Source organism: Cnephaeus nilssonii, assembly GCF_951640355.1.
Source record: "Cnephaeus nilssonii genome assembly, chromosome: 15".
Classification (NCBI taxonomy): domain Eukaryota; kingdom Metazoa; phylum Chordata; class Mammalia; order Chiroptera; family Vespertilionidae; genus Cnephaeus; species Cnephaeus nilssonii.
This window is the reverse complement of record NC_137086.1, coordinates 54083032-54108555: the sequence shown is the minus strand read 5'-3', so window position 1 is coordinate 54108555 and position 25524 is coordinate 54083032. Positions and strand designations below refer to the sequence as shown.

General features: G+C 51.5%; 1 protein-coding gene across 3 annotated transcripts in view; it reads left to right on the top strand.

The window, feature by feature from the left end:
* The window catches only part of REEP1 (receptor accessory protein 1), an 88573-nt gene that overhangs the window by 56477 nt on the left and 6572 nt on the right, over positions 1-25524 (top strand). The window contains exons 5-7 of one of the 3 annotated variants that reach the window (XM_079791844.1): positions 2499-2612; positions 19732-19906; positions 23851-23886. In XM_079791844.1, coding sequence (XP_079647970.1) covers positions 2499-2612; positions 19732-19906; positions 23851-23886 — 325 coding nt within the window. The remainder of the gene's footprint in view (positions 1-2498; positions 2613-19731; positions 19907-23850; positions 23887-25524) is intronic. The other 2 variants (XM_079791845.1, XM_079791846.1) reach the window with 2 other exon arrangements.

Here is a 25524-nt window from a genome sequence, read left to right as displayed (position 1 = left end):
CCCGGGACCTTTCGGTCCCCAGGCTGACGCTCTATCCACTGAGCCAAACTGGCTAGGGCCAGACATGATTTTCACATAGACTATTAAAATTACTTTTAAAACTTAACATAGGGAGGAAAACAGAAGCATTGAGAGGTTAAAAGACTTTGACTTGTACCCAGGTAGCTTCTAATAGAGACTGGAATATAAAACTTTCTAGTACAATGTTTGCTTTATTCAATGATGAAATGTATGCTATCAATGAAATACCTGTTATTTTGGTAATTATCAGTTGGTAAATATTCATGAGAACAATCATCATAATTTGTTTCATGATCTTTACCTGTTGTGTTTGTTTTGCTTCAAAGTACTTTACAAACATCCTTAAAATAAAAATGTAAAATTTTTCTAATGTCAGAGATGGGGAAAAATAGGTTTGATCCCTGGCCCTGGTCAGGATGTGTGCAGAAGGCAACCAATCGATGTGTCTCTCTCACACTGATGTTTCTCTCTCTGTGTCTCTCCCCCTCCTTCCCACTCTCTCTAAAAATCAATGGAAAAAATATCCTCAGGTGAGGATTAACAATAACAACAAAAAATTAAAGAATTACAACTTATATCTTTTGAAAAGTAACATAATTGTGGGCTACTTATAAGATAATGTCATTATTTATAAAATTACTTTTATTTAACATCTCCACTGAACATAATTTGCCGAATTTGCTTTCAATGGATTGTTCTATTGTTTTTTTAGTATTTCATACCATAATGAATGCAAAGTCCATTAAAATAAACATTGATTTATCTTGCTAACTTGTTTGATAACTTATTTTTTATGCATACCAGGCTTTATAACCTTTCTTTAAAATAAAATTTTAAGTGCACCAAAAAAACCCAAAAACCAAACAAGTTAACATAGGTACGGCATTTGTATTCTGAGATCATAAGCGTGTTTTTGCATGTAATTCATTTTCACTTGGTCTTCATAATGACCAAGTGAACACCACCATGCGTGGAGTTTAGTTTCTTCTTTTGACTTTTTTGTTTTACTTAGAATAAATTCCCAAGAGTGACATTATTGGTTCCAAATTGTATAATTCATTACTTATATTATGTGATGTTCTAAACTGATTATGTGATAGGCTTCTTTAGCATAAAACAGGAGCACTGTAGGTGGCTTTCTATGTTAATCTGTATTATTATGAAAGTGGAATTCTTTGGACTTCTAGGGGAGGCTTTGGGGAACATGTCAGTGGGGTGAGCAGGCTACTGTAGACATGTCTGAGAATCCCTCTAGAAGCGATGACATGGCACTTCTTACCTCACAGGGTGGATGTTGAGGAATGGCGAGCCCTCTCTTGACCTGGTTATCCAATCCCTCTTCTTCTACCTTCCTTTCCCCGAAGGCTGTCCCGCCCTGAAGCTGCCACTGTGATTTCCATTGAGGTGAAGGCGGCTGACTCCTGAGAACTGCCCAGAATCACTTCCAGGCAGTCAGGTCACAGGAAAACTTACTGTGGTGACTTCCTGGGGAAGCCAAACAAGGAAGGAGCAGGGGTCCACTGCCCACCTGCACCTCCGAGCAAACGACATGCTCGAATGTGCTGAACCGCAAAGGAGACAGGCCACTGTCCCTCTCTCACTGGACTCTGTAATGAGCTAGTGATTACTCAGCAGCTGCTGTATGAAACAGAACAACTGCAAACACACACACAACTGGAAGGAATGAGCCAGAGTTGATTCCAGTGGGAACGAAACCAGTATTTTACTTTGTTTTAGTCATGAAGGCAACCTCGTCCTCTATCCCACCTTACCTTTACCTTGGGGTATGATGCTGAGGTGACTTCTGATTTCTGCCTTTATTTCATTACCTGCAAAATGACCTGCCTTATCAACAGAAATAACACCTATCTTTTTCTATGTCCTAATCCCTCCCGACGATAAACACGTGAGGGGCTGTTAGGATATAGTATGAAATAGCCATACAGTCATAGGATTTTAGAGCTGCAAGGGCCCAGCGCCCGAGGTAAGGAAGGTCTCAGTGTCCTCACTGATGGAAACCGCCCTGTGTCAGACGCTTCATGGGGATGACCTCATGCAATCCTGACTGTGCTCCCCGAGTTAGGTGCTATCGCTGCCCCCGCTTTTCAGAAGACAGAACTGTGTAGAGGCTACGTACTTGCCAGGGTCTGACAGCCAACTAGTGGCAGGTCTGAGATTAGACACTTTATTCTCTGCACCCCAGGGTCCTTCCGTGGCTCAGAAGAGTGGCTGTGTGTAGAAGGGTCAGTCAGTGAGTGGCTGTGTTTCAAAATTCCCTTTTCCATTCCCCTGCACCTCCTCTGTCTCTCCCCCGCCCCCCTTATATTTACTCACACACCCAAGGTGCCCATGACTTCAGTCCCAGGGAGAATCATGACTGGGCAAGGTGCCAAGCCCAGGCCTCAAGGAGAATGGAGAAAGAACAGAGATTCGTCGGAACCTTCCCGCTCAGTGTGTCTCTGTTTTTCCTTTGACAGGAAATCGATGATTGCCTGGTCCAAGCAAAAGACCGGAGTTATGATGCCCTTGTGCACTTCGGGAAGCGAGGCTTGAACGTGGCGGCCACAGCGGCGGTGATGGCTGCCTCCAAGGTACCGTGCTAGGCCCTGACCTCCATGCCACACGAGTGTCTCCATCCCTCCAGCTTGCCCTGCTTATACCTGTGCAACCTGCACAGGATAAGCCGAGGACCAGTCAGTGGATCCTTATCCTTTTGGGGGGTCCCTTGAAAATCTAATAGAAAAAATGGTGAACCTTGCCCCCAGAAAATTGCTGACACGCGCACACACACAACGTACACAATGTTAAGAGGTTCCCAGAGCCCCTGTAGCTCCTCTGAGGGTCCCAGGTCAATATCCTCTAAATTACTTGGAGCTCCGGCCTTGGAGAAATAGAGGAGGGAAGGGAGGGAGGGAGAGCTTCTCTGCAGCTTCCCAGGGTGCACTGGGAGAGTCACCTAAACGCAAGCTAGACAGGCGGAGGCTCCCTGAGTGATGGGCTCCACATGCACGTCAGGTGCTGGTCTGATGTCACTCGCCCCTCTCTGTTCCGTGCTGACCCGTGAAGACCCAGGCTCCCAGAGGAAGTTGAGCGGCTCAGACTGTAGGGCGAGCATACGTGTAACAGCAGCAACGAGAGGTGGAGGAGGTTTGAAATAAACACTGGTCCTGTGGGCTGTTGTGGTGTAAGCTTTACTTCCCTCTCTTTTCTATCCAGCCTGTTCGCAGGTCCTCTGTGTTCCTTCCTAGTTTCTTCTCACATCACTTTCTCCCTGTCATTGTGTCAGTTCCTCATCACGTGTTCAGCCCTGAGAAATTAAATTGGTAGATGTTTCCTCTCAGAATAAGTTCAGCAGATTGTCCTAGTTTTCCTGGTGACTACCCCTTGCCCCAAATCCACGTGTGGGGACGTGAGTTGTACTAGCAAAAGGAAGCTAGTCCTGGGTGGCGATGTGAGGGCTCCTGGCAAAAGGAAGTAGAGCTACGAAAGGGTTTGGAAGAGGGCGATGAGTGCGGATCTTGGTGCTCTGGGGGCTTTGAGAGGAAGGTGTGGCAGAGGGTGCTGACAGCCAGCTGGATCAGCAGACTGAGCGGGATTTTCTGTGCCCTGGTTCAGAGGGAAGCCCATTAGCAACAATTCTGGGAGAAAGACTCAGCACCCAGGACTGAATGTCTGTTTGAAAAGCACCTTCCACCTGAAGTCAAGGAGTTCTGCACACAAAGGCCGGGAGAGACGGAGAACCAAAAGGGGATGGTTCCTATGTCCGAGGATTGGCTCCTCTGTGACAGAACTTTGTCCCACTGGTACCCGCGGGGGCTCGCCCACCTTGGTACAGAAGCTGCTGCCGGGTGGTGGGGCCCAGTGAGAATCTTTGGAGGGAACATTCCGCTTTGGTGTCGCAAGGAGATGTTTCAGGATTTATAAAGAATTCCAAGGTCTTTTCTGTTTGCGATACAACCATTTTACACTTTTATTTTTGAGCTGAAAGAAAAGAGAATTACTGAATTTTGAATTCATCAGGCCAACTTTACAACATAAAGCTACAGAAACCTTCCTTCAGCTCTTCTCTCTGCCCCATCTCCTCTGCTTCGGAAGCCTGAAGGAGGATGCGTTACTGCTCCTCACCCCGCTCGGAGCATAGATGTGGTCCATTCATCAGGGTGGCTCAGTACGGGCCACCTGTCCATTCAGCCGCTGTGCATACATTTTCTCCTGGTGGTGATTCTGTAGGGCCATCCTTTTCCAGGTCTGCTCCACTGGAGCTGCCAGTGTCTTGATTCCATCTTGGCCAGTCCCCGCCCGCCACTCTGACCTCCTGGGGAAGCCCTGAGCCCAGGCCTCCTGCCAGGCACCTGCCGATAACTAACCGGCAGGAAGCTCCAGACGGTCGGAAACTTGTCTCTGGAAGTAACTTCTCCTAGTTCTTTCCAGATGGACTAACGTAAGGAGGGATGCCTGCTTCCTGCGGAATTGGGCTTCAGGGGAGAAAGTTTTCTGCCTTTGGGAGACTTTGTTTTTTGTCTCTAAATATAAATGTCTTGAGAGAAGAGACAAATCTTCTCTTCCAAAAATAGTGCCCTCTATTTCTGAAACAGTTTACTTTTATTTTTTTACTAAAAAAAGAAGTAAACTCCAATTTGGCTGAGAGGCACATCAATGGTTTCCATAGCAGCAATGGATCACTCCAAGCAGGGGTCAAAGGACAAAGACTCATTAAGGGGTGGAATTCAGCTTTCCTGTCCATACCACCTGGGAAGCTTTATTTTTCATTTTTTAATAGGTTCTCAGATATGCTGAATCTGAATCTCAGGCAGTTGGCTCATAAACCTCTATTTTTAACAACTTCCCCAGATGATGTTTTAAATAGCCAGCTCTGTATGGGTCTCTGCTTGAGGCCCCATCCAGAACCATAAATGCACAGGTGACTTGGGTTAAAACCGTTAACCTCTTTAACATTCCTGGGATGCACTCTTAGCTCCTTAGAAGCATTAACCTTGAGAATGAGAAAGCCAAGCGTGAACAACCCTGTTGATTCCCCCAGGGGAAGAGTCACAGCAATCAGTGGTTGAGCATGGACCTGTGAACCAGGAGGTCACGGTTGATTCTCGGTCAGGGCACGTGCCTGGGTTTCGGCTCAAGCCCCAGTAGTGGGCATGCGGAAGGCAGCCAATCAATGAATCTCTTTCATCATTGATGTTTGTAACTCTCTCTCCCTCGGCCTTCCTCTCTGAAATCAATAAAAATATATTTTTTAAAAAGACACCCTGCCTAGTCACCCATGGCTAGGATGACCACGTAATTTATTGTCCAAACCAGGACACATCTGAGAGTGGAAGGGGTGCTATAAGAATGATGCTGGACAACAGGTATAGCTCAGCCTGTCCCAAGCAAACAGGGGTTGATGGTCACCCTGCTCATGGTTCCATTTTACATCTCTTCGACCCTGCCTGTCTTTCCAGAAAGCACTCTCAACTCACAAATCAGTTCTCACTCTAAATACCAACTGTATTTAGCCACACGGATGCAGGAGAGAGTGTGAGGTAAGCGAAAGACTCTTAGTTTGAAGGGATTAAAAGGAGGCTGGGACTAGGTTACTGGGTGAGGGTCACCCCTTCCTTATCCTTTGATGGTTCCCTCCGAGGAAACTGCCCTGCTTACCTGGAAAAATAAAGGTCTTTTGGCTATCCTCCCAGTTAAATTTTTTTCCCCTTATAACTTTGAGCCCTGAACCCTTCCACTAAAAAAAAAAAAAAAAAAAAAAGAATGTTTGCAGGGTTTTTGTTTGCATCACCGTGAAGTGTGAAGAAGTTTTTTTAAAACCATATCATTGTACAAATATAAGTTGTTATTCTTGTTAATATCACATTAGAACTGGAAATGCTAAAACAAAAAAATTACACACGGGAAATTTCTCCTCAGGCCTATGACCCCTCATCTCATCCCAAGCTTTCCCTCGGTGGAACCCCTGTCCCTGGAAGTGTTGTACCTTTTCTGTGTCCTCCCTGGGGACACCCTTCTCCAGCACCTTCTAAGTGTCCCGTCTCGGACTGCCTCCTTCCTGGACATTAGCTGTTTCCCAGCCTGTAATTGTTCCCCCAGGGAAATGGAGCCCCCAGGTCTCGTGGAGACCAGACTTGGATATCTCTCTCCCTTTTTAAAAATAATGCTCTGGAAATTCACTTATTAAGCAAAACACATTCTCTCACAGAAAATCATAGTGAAACCAATGGATCAAGGCCATGAGGTTTCCAGGCCCCTTAGTCCCCCTTGAAACTTGAACCACATCTGAGGTCTCCTCCACCTGCCCAAGTCTCAGACCTGGTAGACCGACCTTGCTTTCCACTTGTCTCAGAACTTGAAAGTAGGCTTTGTTCCTGCCCCCGGGGATCCCATCTCCAGAGCAGTTGCATTGGTAGCAATCCCGTTATTAAAGTCACGTGTTGAAGGCAGCGGCTCTAAGTTAAGCGGGCGATCTGGGAATCAGGGATTCTTCTTCCCCAGAGTGTGTGAGCGTTTCCCCCCCCAGAATCAAATATTTCCCGTTGGGTTGCCAGCTTCTGGAGGTGAGGGGCTCTGGATTCTTTTCCTTTTTTCTTACTTAGAAAACAAAACAAAACAGTGCCCACTTGTTTAGTGTTTTACTGCATAGCTGCTTGTTAAACCTTGATGATTGATTTGAAGAACAAACCTTTTTTATTTCTCCAATCCTGCTCTGTTCAACGTGGTGACCACTTGCCACCTCTGACTATTTACATTCAAATTAATTATTATAAGTAAGTAAGTGTAAAATCCAATTCCTCAGTCCTAGGACCCCATTGCATGTCCTCAGCAGGCGCCATGTCTGGGGCTGGCACAGATGTGGACGTTTCCACCCTCGCAGATGGCTGTCCTGGAAGCACTGCTCCCAGCCCTCTGTTAAGCCTCTTGGTTCTCTTTGCCTCACCTTCACCCCTTCGCCTGCAGTGCTCTGTCCTGACAAGGACCCCCGCTTATCCACTCAGCACTTTGGGGTTCTGTATATGAGGTTCACTAGGAAAACAGGAGATAGAAACTCAGCTGTGGTGTAGCTTTCCTTTCTTCCTCCTCTCCCTGGGCTGGTCCTGCTTTCTTCAGCACCTTGACCATGACCTCCACTGCTCTGACCTTGCCATCCAACTCAGGCACTTTGCCTGCAGTAAAGTCGGCAGCCACCAGGGGGTAGCCAAGTTTTGGTTGTAGCCCTAGCATCTGAACAGCTAGGTCCACGGAGAAGTGTTTTCTCACTCATTGTCTTATTCCTCCTCAATTTTGCTTTAAACATAAAACAAATTCTACAGAACACTCAATTCACAAATCAGTTATCACTCTAAGAAAAGAGAACTGTCTAAGGAAAGAGAACTCAGAATTACTCAGCAACAAAGGATTAAACATTTTTAAAAATCCCCTCCCTCGTATCCTTCTCTCATATCCATCACTGCTTTAGCTAAACCTCTTGCTTGAATAAAATGCTGCTGTGACTTTATTTTTGGAATTAGAAGCTCGTTCTGGGAAGGTCTTGAGCGTAGTGATTGAGGCTCTGGCTGGGCGGACTCACTTGCCCTGGCCCTTGCTTTCTTCCTACAGAAAACCACCTATGTGTGCAGGTCACCAGAGGGGAGGTGTCGCTTTTCTTTTTACAAAACCTCCCTCGTGCTTAGAAGGTATTTTCAAGGAAGAAGAGAAGACAGCTGTCCCCTCCAGATCCCCGGGTCTCACTGCTGTGGCTGCACACCCTCAAGTGACCAAGGACTATAGGAAGCCTTGCGCTTGTCCCTTCACCCCGAGGACCGTGTCCAGCCACTGGCTAGCTCCCATCAAGTTAGCTGCCTTCTGTTGTAGCTGAAGACCGTGTGCCATAAAATTAATATTTGGAATTCACCACGGCAACCGGTTTTAAACACCAAGATTATCTAAACTGTCATGGAAAACCTGCTGAAAATTTTTGGAAGTATTCCCTACCCTCTAGCCTCCCACACAAATGAGCTTCCACCCAGCTTAGCTTTCCTAAACATGCTGAAGTGGAACCAGCCGGACCTCGGACAAGTACGGTTCTGCCACACTCCCCTTGTCATTCAACGCCCCATCATTCTGGATCCCTTTCCCTAAATGTTTCTCCTGGGAATGTCACCTCTCCTCACTCCACTCGGCAGGTGGCAGGTGGACTAACACGCACACAGCCCAGCATCCCAGGCCGCTGAGATGGGAGGGCTGGAACTCAGACACAGGTGCTGGTCTGACGTCACTCGCCCCTCTCTGTTCCGTGCTGACCCGTGGAGATTATATGTAGCCGTGTGCATCAGGGGTCCTAGAGGAAAGAGAGAAGCCTGCCTGCCTGACCTCGGAGAAGAGGCTGGTTGAGCCTCAGGGGTCTGAGAAAGCATTTTTAGGATCACATGTGAGGGGAAGAGCTGTCTCTTGGCTGTGATGATGCGGCAACTTCTTGTTACCTTGTCCTTCCTTGAACTTCTCTCCCTGGGTGTTGGGTAGGATTTCTCCCCTGGCTCTCCCCTCCCTCCCAGGGCCATCAGCTGTCACCTGATGCACCTGCTTCCTCCCTTCTCCTCCTCCCCCTCCCTTCTAGCTATTGCAGTAGCCACCCACGTGGTCGACTGCTCCTCTCCCTCCCCGTTTGAGGCCTGTGCAGTCAGAGCCTGCTCCCAGCCTCCTGTGTTTCCCGCCTTACCTTCGGTTCTTCTTGTGCTGACTCACAGCACCACTGTGCACTATTTCTAGAATTTTCTCTTTCCTGCTCATATTGGTTCTTCATCTGCCCCAGTTTCTGCCCGTTTGAAATTCAGTCCACCTTCAAGGTCAAATGCTGCTGCCTCACAAAACCTCCCCTGATTCCAGGTGGAACTGGCCTCTCTTACTCTTGTAGTCATTTATATTCGTGCCTTATCATCCCCAGTAGGTGTCAGTAAACGTTAAAGGAATGAAGGACTGTCCCGGCCAATAGAGCAATTCTTAGCATTGAGTAGCTTTGGAGATAAGCAGACTGGGGTTAAAAACCCCTGCTCCCCACGTACTGATGAACCACCGAGCCGCAGCCTCTTCACCCGCAGAATGGGCATGCGAGTGGTGCCTCCCCAGGACAGCTGAGACGAAGCACATAGATTTCACAGGAGGTAGAGCTCATAGCGAGGGGTCAATAAGGTTACCTGTTACTCACGTCTGCTCAGGTTGGTTTGCTCTCTGAGACTGATCATGGTCTTCTCTTCACTGTTGGACAGAATAAAAGAAATAAGTCAGGTGCTGCCATGGGGAAGGTGTTTGCAATTCAGAAGAGTTTCCCACTCTGTGGGTAGCCCCTCTTCTCCTGTCCCGGTCTGCCCGGCCTGTGCCGTGTCTCCATGGGCAAGCCACTCTCCCGCCCAGGGCTTGGTCCCACTTGGCTCTGGGCCCAACTTCCCATGCAGTTGCTTCTTTCTCCTCTCAGCCTCGAGGTGAGTGGGTCCCCGTGGGGCAGCTTACAACACATGAGCACCTGTCCCCTTCTCTCCCCCTCCTGTCCCCTCCTGCCCCAGGAGAGAACGACCGTCACACCATGGGTTGCTAGGGCAGGAAGGAACCTTGGATGCCATCTTCCGTAGCCCCTTGCTTCACAGGGGAGGACACTGAGGCGGGGATGTGGAGTGCTTGCCCAAGGTCATACCGCCGAGCTGGGCCAGAGCGAGAATTTCTAGTTTCCAGTCCAGCGTTCCTTGCATCACTCCAAGCACCCCTGACCCCACTCCCCTCCACACACGCTGGACTGATGGTTCCTGACCACTTTCTACTTAGATCACACCACCAGACCCCAAGGACCTGAGCTGAGGGCCTGAGAAATGGGGGTCTTCCCCTGGGAATTTAGAGTCAGCCACAGCCCTGGGTACTTTTAAGGTTGTTTTCCTGCCTTCTGACCATTTTATATCAAACCCCTCTGGGAGTTTAGAAGGTGCATTAATACGCAGAGCCAGCCAGCAAGTGCTGCCAAGGCGGCTCCCTCTTGGCCTCGAGGCTAGGCTGGGCAGCACGTCAGTGCAGGAGGGGGTCCGCACACACCTGTTACCATGAGATCCGGTTCTTTAGCCCTTAGGATAACGTGGGCACGTGTGTAAGTCTCACCACAGCTCCACTTTCACTAACAGCTGAGCAGGCTCACCTGGTGGATGCTCTCTCAGTCCCTCCGTCCTTCTCACTGTCCCTTCCAGCAGGTGCTTGTGCCACCTTTCCCTGCAATGAAGAGATCTGCTGGACATTAACCTCCCCCAGGGCCTCCTCTCCAAGGAGGAAGCGCGGAGCAGGCAGCAGGCGAAGCTCCCAGCTGAGACAGTTCACCTCAGTGGGGGCGTCTCCCTGCAAGGGCAGGGATACCCCCGAAATCCCAGCACCTAGGTGCTGGCCTGACTCAGATGACCAGGCCCTGGTCTGGTTTCCAGGGACCTGACTCATCTCTGCGTATCATTATTCAGCACAGCCCTGCCTCACCTCCCCGCCCCGCTGCTGAGCTCAGCAGCCTTCTCTCAGCCCCTGTGTCCAGCCTGTTCCAAACCAGCTGTCTCTCAGCGGTTCGTCTCCTGTTCAGGGCACTTCCCAGAAGGGAGGCTAGGAAACAGTCTTGCTTCCAGACATCCATGTGCCCCGCTGTAGCCTGAGGGAGGAGGAGAGAGCAGGTATCCTCGGCTCTCCCGGTGCGCCAGACGGTGCCTCCAGGATGTTCTCCTTATTCTAAAGTCCTGCTTCCTTCACATCGCTCACTGCTCAGACCTTCAGTGGGCTCTCATCAGAGCTCACACACAGGCAGCCCCGAACACGTTTCCCAGGCTTCTCTCTCATTACTCACTGGCCTCAGACCCTCTTCTCAGACTGGTTCAGTCCCAGTTTCCCACGTGCACCTCAGCTTTCCTCTCCTGTGTTGGCCCACACCACTCACCAGCCACAGTCTCCTTCCCTTTCTGTCTGATCATGCAGTTCTTGCCTTGCTCAAGCTGGAGCTCCCGTAAGAGGCCTCCCTGGGGGCGTTTCAAACAACAGTGCGTCTCTCCCTCCCCTGGATTTCCCTCACGCACTTTGTCATCTTTGTCATTTGCCGGCCTGTGTGCATTTATGTCCTGATGCCCCAGCTAGACTGTGAGCTCCTTGGGAGTAGAAACCATATCATGTTTCATATTCATTTTGTTTCTCTGCAGAACTTCACACAGAGCTTTGTAAACATCACTGTTTCCTGCAAATAAATGAGTGAGTGAATGAATGAGTGAGTGAATTAGTGAGTCAGTGAACGAATGAGTGAGTGAGTGAATGAGTGAGTGAGTGAATAAATTAGTGAGTGAATGAGTGAGTGAATAAATTAGTGTATGAATGAGTGAGTGAGTGAGTGAATAAATTAGTGAATGAATGAGTGAGTGAGTGAATAGATTAGTGAGTTCTTAATTTATTCACTCATGAATAAATGAGTGAATGAAGAAATGTGTCAGTGTAGGAGGCGAGGGTACCATAGCTCCCTCCAATCCCGTTTTGTAGGCTTGGTGCCCATGGCATTTTTTCTTTTCCCCTTTATCAGGTGGCTGGACTCTTTCATTTTGTCTACTCTTTGGACCTCAGAGAAGGGCAGGTAACCCCGTTGAGAGGTGTGACTAACTCCAGACTGATCCAGTGGGGTAGAGAGGCCAGCAGCCCCCACAACCCACCCGCGCATGATCTGGATCAGAGCCAGGTGCCTCCCGCTGACACCTGTGTGTGTGCATATGCCTTAATCCCAGGGCCAGGCCCCACTTCTCCGACCCTCCGGAGCCTCTCACTGTATTAATTGGGTAGCGCCTAACTTACCCACCTTTCTTTCTTTTTCTTCTCTCTGATGCCTGGGACGTGAATTCAGTTTGATGATTGCTGCTCTGGTGGGAAGAAAGCCTCTCTCTCTCTCTCTCTCTTGTTTATTAATCCCTGTTATGTCACAAACACAGCGGTCTGCACGCAGCATGTGGTGAGGAGTCCGCCTGGCCCGCTGTGGAGCATGTGGGGCTGTGAGGGAACTGCCAGTGAGGTGGCTGCACCGGGGTCCCAGAAGGAACTACTAACTCTGAATTGCTAGTGGGGAGTGTGGCTGTGCTGGTGGCTCTGCTGTCCATTGCCCGTCGCACTAAAACCTCTTGTCTGTATTCTCCTTGTTGACAGTTGAGGGGATTAGACACGCATGAGGTGAGACGGGCTAAAATGTGTGCTCGGCAGCAGAACCCCGACACCCTCCTCTCCCGTGGCGCCGTCTCCCTCTGGAAGAGGGGACCTCAGCAGGGGCTTGCAGACAAGCTCAACTGCTGTGCTGAGTCAGGGCTCGGTGGGCCAGCCTGCAGGCATGCTATTGGCAGTAAACTGTCTCACTTGGAATACCCGGTCACAAGGGTCTGGGTCTTCTCTGACCCTCCCTCCCCTGACTAAGACAACATTGAAACATACAGAATTGGCTGTGTGTTGGCTACATAGCTTTCTTATCCTTTACAAACTGGGGGAAGGATTAGAAATTAAAGCTCTCAGGTTAATAGAAAACTTAGTGGCACACTTTACCTCTTGAAGTTCCATTTTCCAAGAGTTTTACCTAGGAAAAAAAGATTTGTCAGGAATAGCCCTAGCTGGTTTGGCTCAGTGGATGGAATGTCAGCCTGCAGACCAAAGGGCCTGGGTTCGATTCTGGTCAAGGGCATGTACCTTGGTTGCAGGCTCCTCCCCAGCCCAGGCCCTGTCAGGGCTCATGCAGGAGGAACCAGTCAATGTGTTTCTCTCACATTGGTGTTTCTTTCTGTGTTTCCTTCTCTCTTCTACACTCCCTAAAAGTCAATGGAAAAATATCCTCGGGTGAGGGTTAACAACAACAATAATGATGATCATCAGGAATATCATTGCCTTTGCCCCCACGATACTTCTGTGGAGTTTCTGCCGTTCTGTGGAGCACCACTGGGAGAACCACTGGGCCTCATGTGCTGTCCTGCCCGAAAGCAGCAGGTTGGCCAGTTAAAGCGACAGCACGTGAACTGAGGGGAGCAAAGAGCTCAAGAGGAGGTGCTTCCAGGAGGGGGTGCTGAGGACAGTGCTGACTTGTGCTGTGACAGCCCCCGGGGCAGGTGCTCAGAGGTGCCTGGAGTAGGCTGACCTGAGTTCATTAAATGGCCCCCAAATTATTTTCTTAGCTTTTCCTGTGGCTCCTATTCTGAATTCAGTGTTGACGGGGGAATTTATACAAGACATTTAAAAAACACACACACATGTCCTCGCTGGCATGGTTCGGTGGTTGAGCATTGACCTATGAACCAGGAGGTTACAGTTCGATTCCCGGTCTGGGCACATGCCTGAGTTGTGGGCTCAATCCCCAGTGTGGGGCGTGCAGGAGGCCGCCAATCAGTGATTCTCTTCCATCATTGATGTTTCTGTCTCTCCCTTTCCTTTCCTCTCTGAAATCAATAAAGATATTTAAACACACACACGCACACATGCAGGAACTTTTTCACCCTTCCTCAGAGTTACCTTTGGGGGGGGGGAGCAACATGTATTCTAGAGATTTTCAAAGAATTTTATTTTTATTCACTTTTTAAATATGTTTTTATTGAGTTGAGGCGGGGGGTGGGGGCGAGAGAGAGAGAGAGAGAGAGAGACATTGATGTGAGAGGGAAACATGGCTTGGCTGCCTCCTGCACACCCCCTACTGGGGATGGAGTCCAGACTGGGAATCTAGCCGGTGACTTCTCGCTGCACGTGCATGGGACAATACCCAGCCAACTGAGCCACACTGGTCAGGGCTCAAAGCATTTTAGAAACTCTCCTTTTAGGATTGCAGTCAGATTCAGATAGTGAGCCATAGGAGAGGGTTATACATGCTTGATCTCAGAAATCTCCAGTTGGGAGGGAATCTTGTTCCGCCCTTTAGTTTCCCAATGAAACTGCGAGGCTGAGAAGACCCCGTCCTGTGGGCTTTGCTGAGGTGAGGCGCTCAGGGCTGCAGGCCAGTGCATCGCAGTTTCTGAAGGTGCCACTTCTCCTCGGTTGTTTTTGTTTTGTTTTGTTTTTTAGTTTGTTCTTTCTTTTCTTTTTTGATGGCATTTCTCAGCATCATGCAAGCTCTGTGTTCACCAAATGGGGTCCTCCAGGTGATCTTGAGAGAGTGCTGTGGGAGTTGTTAAAAGTGAAATCATAATGACTCCTTAATGGTTAATGCAAGTTCGTGGTACAGAATTCTGAAAGCACAGAAGAGGGCATGCAGTGAGAGTAAGCTCATTCCCGTTACTGCCCTCCACTGACGTGGCTGCTTTATTTTATTTTAGTTTTTGTTAATCTTCACATGAGGATTTCCCCCCTCCCTATTTATTTATTTATTTATTTATTTATTTATTTTTAGAGAGAATGGAAGGGAGGGGAGAGAGAGAGAGAGAGAGAGAGAGAGAGAGAGAGAGAGAGAGAGAAACATCAATGTTAGGGACACATTGATTGATTGCCTCCCGCACCTGCCCTGACAGGGGCGGGGGATCAAACCTGCGATCCAGGAATGTGCCCTTGACCAGGAATTGAACCCATGACCATTTGGTCTGTGGGCTGATTCTCTAACCACTGAGCAACACCAGCCAGGGAACCCTGTAACCTTTCAGCAGGCACTTTCACTAGTCCCTTCATTTGGCCATTAGCGCAGTGTCACTTGGATCCCCATCTCCTTAGCAGACAAAACTTCAAAGACCTCATGTGGGATGGACTGCAGTGGCAGCTCTGAGTGGTGACAGCTCCCACCTGGTTCCCATCTTCACCTGCACCCCCACCCCAAGTCCTCCAAGGCCAGGTCAAGTGCAGTCTGCTCTGGACACCTTGCCTCTCAGGTGTGTGCCCTGTGTCCTGGGCACCTGTAGACCTCTGGCATCTTTCAGACATTCCTGTGGGCAAAGCCTGGGGTGCAAGGCTGCAATAGTGAGTAAACAATCTGGAGGGGAAGGCAAAACAATGAACAATGCTAACAGTTCAATACAATTGTGTGGAGTACAGCAAATACATACAGACTGCGCTGAGGGCATGGCCGGGAGCTGAGCTGGTTAGAGAACGCTCCTCTGAGAAAAGCAGCCATTTTGCATTGAATCTGAAGTGCATTGAATCTAAAGATAATCATCTTAAGGTACCACTAAGGAAGAAAATAGTGCCAATTAAATTAGGACATAATGCTTTTTCATTTAAATGTTTACTTCTCCTTATTAAAAAGACTCTTGGACTTGTTTAGACATCGATTTTTCTGTGTGTCACTTTTGTACACACATTGAAGGGAACATGTAAACACAGTGTATTGGCTGAGGTCTTCCTAACCTCACGTCTTCGCTTTCAGAGTCTGACTCTTCTGCATCACTTGTCAGCTCAGCTGATCGGTACCATTTATGGCCTTGCTGCTGGGCTCGCTGGCCTCCCTGTGTGAGGGTGACGCAGGGCCATCCTCTGGCCGCGGGAGTCAGTGCAGCTGCTGATTCCCCTGCCAGCTGGGATGCCGCCACTTTCTTGATCCTACCAGAAGGTGTCAGTGAAGTGCTTTAGAGCTTAACGACCTGGCCTCATTTTCCTTCTCCACGTGGTTCTTACTTGGTTTGTTAATTGAACACGCAGGCGTGTCGGTCGGTCCGGCCATGGGGAATAACAACCAAGGGCATTTGTGTGCGGGCAAGGACAGCGATGTCACGGCAACAGCAATTGTAAGGCCCACCCCAGTTTCAGATGAAGACTATGTCTTAGAATTGAGGAAATCAATTTAAAAATCTGTAAAAAAACAAAACAAAACCAAAAACATCATTTCCAAGAAGTCTAGGAGTAAGTGGGTGCCGTCATTATTCCAGCGACTTAGTGATGTCAGGGCTCTGGGTGGATATCTCTGTGCATCTCCTCGTCACAAGGTGGCAGTTCTACCCACTGGAAGGCAGAAGCAGGAAGCAGGGAGCCGGGTCAGGCCTTTCCCCTGCGTATCAGGAAGAGACCTACCTCCCCCAGAAATCCCTTAGCAGATTCCCCTTCCCTCCCCTTGGCCAGGACTGCCTCACATGGCCATCCATGGCTACATGGGAGGTTGGGAAAGCTGTTTTTTCCTCATCATTTCAAGAATGGGGTTGGGAATGACGTTTCGATGGTCAACTGCTAGTAACAGTATATCCCACTGCCGTCAGATACATTTGGGATTTCTGAGTTAATCCAAAATACTGTAGGACTATCAAAGCTTTTAATATGGTAATGCGGCTCATTGAATTATGGAGAATATGCTATTCAGCTTTGCCAAACTTGGGGAATCCAAATTTATTTTTCTGAAATGGAGAACCCAGCCCTAACCGGTTTGGCTCAGTGGATAGAGCATTGGCCTGCAGACTCAAGGGTCCCAGGTTCGATTCCGGTCAAGGGCATGTACCTTGGTTGCGGGCACATCTCCAGTAGGGGGTATGCAGGAGGCAGCTGATCGATGTTTCTCTCTCATCGGTGTTTCTAACTCTCTCTCCCTCTCCCTTCCTCTCTGTAAAAAAATCAATAAAATATATTTTAAAAATAAAATAAAATAAAAATAAAATGGAGAACCCAACTTTGCATAATGCCAGTGAACAACTCTTGCTTGTTCCCAGAATGAGGAAGTGAAGGTTCCCTGGAGCGGAGCTGAAGTGGCCCCACTGGAGGGATGGGTTTGTGGAGAGGGAATAGAAATGGGGCTTTGAGTAGAGGCAGGGCAGGGCTGAGAGGCTTAGAGATTAGTGTTGACCATCTCGGCTTCTTTGACGGGTACAGCTAATTTGTTTTCAAGAGCCTTGTGGCCCTGCCGCTGGGATTTCCTCAGAGTCAGGACTAGGTTGGTACCGAGCTATTATTATCTCCTCCTCTTTCCTAACCTCTGCCACTTCCAGTCTTCATGATGCCGGTGATATTGGGGCCAGGCTGGCTGGCTTCTGGGAGTGGATCGAGGCCTTTGTGAAATGGACATGTGTGATGCCTGCTGCCGCTGTCTCTCAGACACTGCTGAGCATTGCGAGAGCTGGCAGACACATTGATGGTTAGTTTCTGGTCACCTGTTTGGGCTTGGGATCATGAAGCCCCTTCTGATCCTTTGGCCAGAAGTGATCTTTCTTTCTTTCTTTCTTTCTTTCTTTCTTTCTTTCTTTCTTTCTTTCTTCCTTTTCTTTTCTTTCTTTCTTTATTTTTAAATTCCCACAGCAATTGGTGTGTCTTAGGCACAGCAGTTACCATCACAGTAGGTGACAGTTGTTGTTAATCCTCACCTGAGGATATTTTTCCCATTGATTTTTAGAGAGAGTGGAAGGGAAGGGGAGAGACAGAGAGAAACATTGATGTGAGAGACACATCGCTTGGTTGCCTCCTGAATGCTCCGTGCCCCCAGCTGGGGCTAGGGAACGAGCCTGCAGCTGAGGTGTGTGCCCTTGACTGGAATCGAACCCAGGACTCTTCAGTCCCAGAGCCGACGCTCTATCCACTGAGCCAAGTGGGCTAGGGCTCCAACAGTTACTATGCATTGGGCTTTGTGGTGGGTTCTTTTATGGGCATAATCTCGTTTAGTCCTCACTGCCATCCTGCCGCGAGAACGTAGTGAAGCGGAGAGTTTCAGGTCCCCCAGCTGTTGGGGATAAGGCTGCGTTTGAATCCAGGGTTGACCCTAGAACTGTTGTTCTTCAGCCTCGCTCTCTGTAGCTTCTGGTCTGGCACCTTTGTCTTACTTGGACATTGGTCTTTCCACATTTCTTCAGAAATCAAGCTGTGTTTTGGGTATTTCCTAACAACACCTACACAGTGCCTTGCCCTCGGTAGGAGATTACGGACCAGGTAAATGAATAAATAAATGGGAGGGTAAATGAAAGAGCGAGTCAGGAGCGGTTTTCCTGAATGTTAAGCTCACATTGAATTACTCCTTTGTAATGATCAGAGTATTTTCTCTCTTTTCAGAATCAGTTTTTGTTCTTTAGCCATCTAATCTCTTCTAAATCCTAGATATCCAGATTCTAGAATGTTCTGAGTAAAATAATCATGGCTCATTGCTGATAGATTTGGAGGGCACTACACTGGGCAGCGGGTCCTCCCTCGTGTTCTTGGCAGAGACCACCCAGCGTTCATGTCTGGACGGTGAGGCCTCGGACCCCGTGTCCCTGGTTCCAGAGCAGGTCTGAGGCGACTGGGGTTACTGCTGCCTTTTTTCACATGACGTCCTCCCAAACCCCTTCACCTGGATTTATCGTTCTGATTGTATATACTTGATTATTTAAACAGGTTTCTTTCCGTTGTTCATTTCTTGGAGGCGTTGTCTTCGTATCTTTGGGAGGTGGAGGACTTACTTACCTTTTCATGTTAATGCATCTCTTTTATTCCGACATTTCTTCTAAACCTGTCCACAGCCCCTGTGTCCCTCCCCTCTCAGGAGCTCAGGCGCACTTGCTCCTTTGACAGCGGCTCTCTCTGAGGTCAGCCGGTGACCTGCTGTGCTCTGGCCCGTTTTCATTACTATTTTCTTATTAAGTAAAATGAAAGAATTCCCCAAACCCTTCTGCCGCCTCTGAAGCCTCTGACAAAGCTTGTTTGTTTCATCAGCACCCGCGCCCCCCCCACCCCCTCCGCAGCCCAGCCCAGGGCACTCCTGTTAGCCTCTCATTGACTTTGTGCTGATGTGTTGTTTCTGTTGTTTGTAGTGCTTTATTGTCCCCAAGCCCTTCAGCCCTCCAGAGCCACTCTTTCCTCGTTATGCAAATGCATGTCCCCTTCCTATCCCCACCCTCCCATGTACCTGTGGGAAGGCAGACGCCCCCCAGTATTTCTGAAGCCCAGAGTTCATTCCTTTGCTTGGTGGTTACTTGCCTGTCACCTTTCATTCAAATCTCAACCCAATTCTCAACAATCCCAGTCTCCTACCAGCCTCCCCCCCCCCCCCCCGCCCCCCAGCTCTCCTTCTCCCCCAAACACGGTCCCTCTGCAGCCCGAGGCACTAAAGCACCGCCCTGTCCCTGTCCGACACCCATTCTCTCATGCAGGCAGCCAGGACCTTCCCTTCAGAGCTGTAGTGGATTGATCTTGCTTCCTGAACGAAAGAAGTTTCCCCCTGAGCTGAACTCCGTGGCTCCCTCCCAATGTGCAGTGGGTACAGCCAGCAGGGGTTTTCCACATCCTATTTTCCTTCCTGATTCATCCCCTTCCGGTATTTCATGAAGCTCAATGCCACCGTGGGAGTAAATGTGCTCATAAACAGTGCCGGGAGCAGAGAAAAGAAATGCTGTTGTCACACAATTAGAAGTACTGTCTGTATTTCCTTTCCTGTGAAAAGGGTACAGATGGAACACGCATATTACTAGGTTTTGCTTTTCTGACCAAATACTAGAGTACTGAGAGCTGAAGAAGAGGCCTCGGTCTATAAACCTGAGAAGCAGCGGTCAGGCCCTGGGAGCAGAGCTGCAGGCCATGGCCACATCCTCAGCCCGGGTCTGAGTCTGTCTGAGGCTCCTAGAGGCGGCCGAGGGGGAGGAAGGAGCCGGAGCTGGAGCCGGAGGAGCAATTGCTGAGCCCACAGTGACCCTGGCATAGTCCCCACCTTGACCTTCAGTGTTTCCAGCAAGTCCCTCCGGGTCTCTATTCCCCACTTGCTGACAGCAGAGCTTCCTGTTGGCTTTGTCTTAGCTTTGGCCCCGGGTCCGTGGGTCTGGCCTCTGACGTGTGCCCCTCCTATGTTGTACCCAGGGACAGGGTGCCTTATCGGAGAGACTCCGGAGCTTCAGCATGCAGGACCTCACCACCATCAGGGGAGACGGTGCCCCTGCTCCCTCAGGCCCCCCTCCCGCGGGGTCTGGGCGGGCCGGCAAACACGGCCAGCCCAAGATGTCCAGGAGTGCTTCTGAGAGCGCTGGCAGCTCAGGTAAGTGTCGTCCCTTCCCCCCGCCCCCCACCTCCCCAGCCTCACTCACTCTGAGGGGCCCATCCAGGGACTTGCCACCAACACAGAGTTCATCAGACCATGCCAGGCCGACCACGGGCAGAGCACTCCCGCGGCCAGGACAGGAAGCTGCCTCTGGACTCTGACTGGGGGCAGGTGTAGGTCCCCTGCACCACATGTGATTGTCTGGGGACTGGGGTGGTTGGGTCGCAGTGCCTGGGCCAAACCTAAAGGCAGCAGGCACAGCTCGCCTGGGCCCAGGCAGCCCTCTCTGCTCTCTTCCTCTCTGACCTCCCGCCCAGGAGGGCTTACCTGTCTCCAGCACCTGAGGGCTTCTCCCACCTACCCAGGACGTAGGGCTCCGTGGTTCCTTTTACCTGCATGATTACTTCCTGTCCTCTCTCCTCTGAGCTCTAAGTCCTGTGGCGGCTCGGGCTTTACGGAAATTGTGCCTCTGCCCCTGCTGTCTGCCTCTGGTTGTCAGACTCCGGGCACAAGGTTGCCGTATTAGGACTGACCTGGGGACCTGGCAGCTGGGCCCATCTGCAGAGATTCGTGAGGTCAGGGTGAGACCCAGAGGCGGTGCAGCGTGCGGGGACATCTGGCCCATCGCTGGGTTTCAGGCTTGTGGAGGGCGGGGGCATGGGTCAGGGTAGGGAGCTGGGCCAGGACTCACGATTTCCCGGGCTGTTCCTTGGGGGGACGCAGGGACCTTGGTCCCCAGGAGCTGAGCACGGCCACTGCCAGCAGAGGGTGCTGGTGAAGGGGGAGGAGACAGGTCTGGATGGCCGCCTCTGCCCTCGCCCTGTGGGAAATGGAGCTTCGGTGGGAATTGGGCCACTTCTTTGGAATCTGTGGCTGTGCTGTGTGCCCGGTGGCTGCCGTGCTCTTACATGTAGCAACGGGGACGCCCAGGCCACCTGGGCCCTGAGGGCGAGGTGCAGCCTGCGGGTGGCACCTTGGCCGAGCCCCAGGGAGCCCTCCTGCCTTTGGGAGGTCTCAGGCGTGGCTGGAAGGAGCCCTGTGGCCTCCCAGCGAATGCCAGCCAGGCGCCCTCCAGGGAAGGCCGGCCAGCCCGGAGCCAGCCCGAGTCCACCAGGCTCCTCGCCTCTAGAATAACCCTCCGCCGGCCCCAGGTGGAAGACTGTGGCTTTCCTGCTGGAGAGGGGTGTTTATTTTAACCCTGGCAGGGCTGGGAGGCGAGGCGTGGCCATGGCAGGGCGGGCCCCCTAAGGGAGAGGTTACCTCCTGGGGAACCCACCCCAGGAGAAGTTAGAATGCAGTCCCAAAGGCCAGGCAGGGAGGGACTCAGGGACCATTTAATCTAACCTCTGATTTTACCAACAAAAGGACCAAGGCCCAGGGCAGGGAATTGCCACCAGGTCACCCGCGGGTGGCCTTCTCCTGTGGCCTCCTGGCTCCTGGGCCAGTGCCCTCTGTTTGCTCACGGACCATCCAGGTTTCCTCAACATCTGCAGCTTCTGACCCACTGGGCACCCTCTCAGGGACCGGGAGGGAGTGGAATCGGGTATCGCCTCCACCCTTGAGCAGCTCATTGGCTACTGAGCCTGGAAGGCAAGCTGTCATTCGGAAGAAAAAAGGGCCCCCATGCTGTGAGGCTCAGAGGGCAGAGCAGGCAGCGATGGCGTAGAGTTCCCAGGGGGAGTCACCTGTTGGCTTTGTGGCCTGGACAAGGGTTTACTCCTCCTGTGCCTGAGATTCCTTACCTGTACACGAGGAACGACAATTCCCACCTGTGGGGTTCTGAGGATTCTCGTGAAATAACCATGTAAACGCGCTTCGGACCAGGCCTGGCACTCTGTGTAGTCGCTGCTGTTATTGTCCTTGTTGTTGTTTCATTCATCTACGAAAGCACTTTGTAATATGAACGTGTCCAGGAGAGAAACGGGGTGCCTGTGAGGCAGTGAGACCCCCAACACTGGAAGGGCCCAACGCAAAGTTGAATGATGTTTGTGTGGGTGTTGGCCACCCTCCACTGCAGGGACCTGCTCTGACGCGCCCCCGGGCAGCGGTGGAGCGAGCCCTGGCTGGAGAACCTGACCCCCTCCCCCCCCCCCCCCCCCCCCCCCCCGTCTGCAGTGCCGCCCAGCTCTCCGCGCTGCCCGCCCTGGGCCTCGGCACCGTGTCTCGGGGGCAGAGCGTGGAGGTGCTGGGCCAGCAGGGAGGACAGAGGCCACGTGGCCTTCTTCCCAGCTGTTCTGGGAGCTAAAATAAAAGTTATCTCAGAAAGAAAGACAGGTGAAAGATGGCCCAAGGCCTGAGCTTGGGGCAAAGGCGCCCCAATCTGGGGCCATCATAACCCCTGAGTTGAGGGGTGGGGTGCCTAGGAGGAAGTCTGGCAAAGAAGGCCCAGCCCCACACACTGGTGTGCCTTCCCAGCACCCCCAGGGGCCTTGGACACGGGCGTGCTCCGGTAGGAGAAAGGCCCGAGTCTGGGCTGCCGTCCTGGCCGGGCGACACTGTCCTGTGCAGGCGGCACAGGCAGCACAGCGAGATGTCACCGCGTGTCGCCACACGTGTTGCCCTGGGCCTTTCTCAGAGTGATAGCCAGGAGGTCGCTGCCGATTTGACCTCAGCACAGAAGAGGAGCCCAATCTTAAGGTTTCTCTGCCAATAAAAGGTCACAATAATCCCTGTTCAGCCCTTGTCTTAGGGCTGTAGGGAGAGCAAACAAATAAATTGCAAACCCTGGACAGTAGCAGGAGTTAAGGCAACCTGGGAAAAGACAGTTGTGTGCAGCCAACAGTCCCAGTGTGCATACTGTTTGATCCTGAAAACATGATGCCTAGTGAAAAAGTACAAAACAGAATGAAATCTTCTCTAACAAGCCATCCTGTATAATAAAAGGCTAATATGCAAATCGACCGAATGGCAGAATGACTGGTTGCTATGACTCACTGACCACCAAGGGGCAGACGCTCAATGCATGAGCTGCCCCTGGTGGTCAGTGCACTCCCACAGGGGGAGCGTCACTCAGCCAGAAGCCAGGCTCACGGCTGGCGAGCGCAGCGGCAGTAGTGGGAGCCTCTCCTGCCTCCATGGCAGCACTAAGGATGTCCGACTGCTGGCTTAGGCCCGCTCTGGGGTGGGGGGGCAGGAAGCGGGCCTAAGCTGTCAGACATCGCCCGAGGGCTCCCAGACTGTGAGAGGGCACAGGCCAGGCTGAGGGACTCCCCGAGTTCACGAATTTCGTGCACCGGGCCTCTAGTGTAAAGTAAAAACATATGCCCAATGTGCAAAAGAACAGTATGGAGTTAGCAAGAACACATTGCCCTCCTTAGAGAATGAACTGGGAGGCGTTTTGTCAGACACCATCTGCTGAACGACACTGGAACCTGTGAAGGGTACAGAGGAAGCTGAAAGGACGATCCTTGCTTTCCCCGAACGTGGAGACACTCAGCATGTATTTAGTGAGCACCTGCTGTATATCAGGCCTGGGTATACACCAGAACCAATGGAGTGCGCAAAGCAGCAAATTAGGCCTTCAACCAAATGGCCAGCACTTCGGGGGGGGGGGGGAGGGGGGTCAGAGGTCGGGCTGAGGTTTCATAGAGGTCACTCCGCCCTGGAAAGTGTAGAGAGGAGGGGTTTCTGGGCAGGCTGCGTGGAGTTATCTCCCAGAGGGAATTGTGACCCCAGCCCCTGCCTTCCCTAGGGCTGCCGATACAAGAACTGACCTCTGTGGGCCAGGCGAGGGCATTTTCCAGCTGCTGGGTTCCTCACCCGAGAGGAAGCTGGATCTGCAGTGATCCCCTCCTCTGCCTTGGTGTCTCTACAGAGACCCACATTCCTGGGACCCCTATATTGAACACTCTGGCCTCCCCACACTTCACTGGGGCCTCCCTGTTTGCCTGGGGCGGTTCTTGTCAAGAGGGGTTATCACTGATGGTGCCCCATCCCCACAGTGTGTACCTGCTGCTCCACCTGCAGGACCCGGAAAGGTGAGTAAGCAGCCCGTCTGCCGTGCGCTGCCCTCGCCTCGGGAGGAGGCTCTAACCTCGAGCTGGCACCTGACCGGGCTCCCTTTCCGCTGCATGGTCTGGGGGCGGGGGGTCAGGAGGTTAACTCCTTAAAACAGCAAACCTGTGTTACCTAACGGTGTCTGCGGCTTAACTAGGCAGATCTGGCTCAGGGTCTCTCGGGTTGTAGTAACATGTCGGCCAGGGCTGCCGTCATCTGAAGGCTAGATGGGCTCGAGGACCCTCTTGCAGGATGGCTGTCTCCGGGCAGCCGCAGTCCCTTACCACACGGGCCTGTCTAGGGCATCTTGAGGGTCCTTACAGCATGGCAGCTGCCTTCCCCAGAGGGACGAGAGAGAGAGAGAGAGAGAGAGAGAGAGAGAGAGAGAGTGGGGGGGGGGGGGGGAGAGGGAGGGAGAGAAAATGAATATGAATGAGTGAATGCAGAAAGTCATGGTACATTCTGCCTTGTTCTGTTGGTTGGAAGTGAGTCACTGTTGAGCCCACACTCAGGGAGGGAATTCATCTTCACTTCTTGAAGGGAGGCCTGGCCAAGGGTGTGTGGGGCTGTTTTCAAACCAGCACAGGTCGTGCTTCCTTGAGCTCCGGGAGGAGGTCACGGGAACTCTGCAGGCCTCCCCTCCATGTGACGAAGCCCTGCAGGCCCGGGGTTTGGTCCTGCTGCCACCAAGGGAGCCCTGGTCCCGCTTTGCCACTTACTAGCTGTGTCACCGCGTGTGGGTCACCTAACCAGGCTGAGCCTTGTTCCCTCAGCTTAAAACGAAGATGGAGATCCCGCCCCCCCCCCCCCCCTCATGTGCTGCTGCGAGAGTGGTGTGAAAGGGGGTTTGGGGGGGTGATGGTGATGATGGTGGCGGTGATGATAATGGCTGTAACCCAGAGCACCTAGGAAACCTCGGGGGAAGGGGAGGAGCCTGGGTCCCCTGGGCCTGCTGCTGTCCTCTGTGTGACCACTGGGTGGGGCCATGGCCACTCTGCCGTTGGCCACGTTGCTGTCCTGACCTGCTCCTGCTGTTTCCCTAACCTTGACTGGAAGCTCAGGGACTAGCAGTGGTGCTAGGCCCACCCAGCTCCCTTCACCCCCCTGCCTGCAGCTGCCTGCCGGTGTGAGGGGGCACGCACAGTGCCCGTTACTGCCTGTGCACCAGCCCCATGCTGCTGAGGCCTGGCACGTCCCTCCCACGTCGGTGGCGAGTAGGAGGGTGTGAAGCTGCGCTATATTTCTTCATTTTAAGGTTTCTCAATGCCAGGACTTTTCAAGGTTGTAGAAGACTTGGGGGTTCGGAGGCCATAAGCCCAATGTGAACTGACAGAGGAGTCATGAGCAGGGGTTGGGGCGACCACCCTCCTGCCCTGGCTATGACTCTGACCAGACACGTGTCCCTTGGGGCCTCCTGATCCACATCAGAAAGGGTAGGGCTATATGTGTAATTATTAAGTCATACATCTGAAACTAATAGTGTTGTCTGTCAGTGACACCTCAAAGGGAGGGCAGGAGGGTGAGAATGAATGAAGGAGGGAGGAGAGAAAGGGAGGGAAGGAGAATGAAGGAGGGAGGGAGGGAGGGGGGCTGGACGCAGCTGCTGCCAGCACACGGCT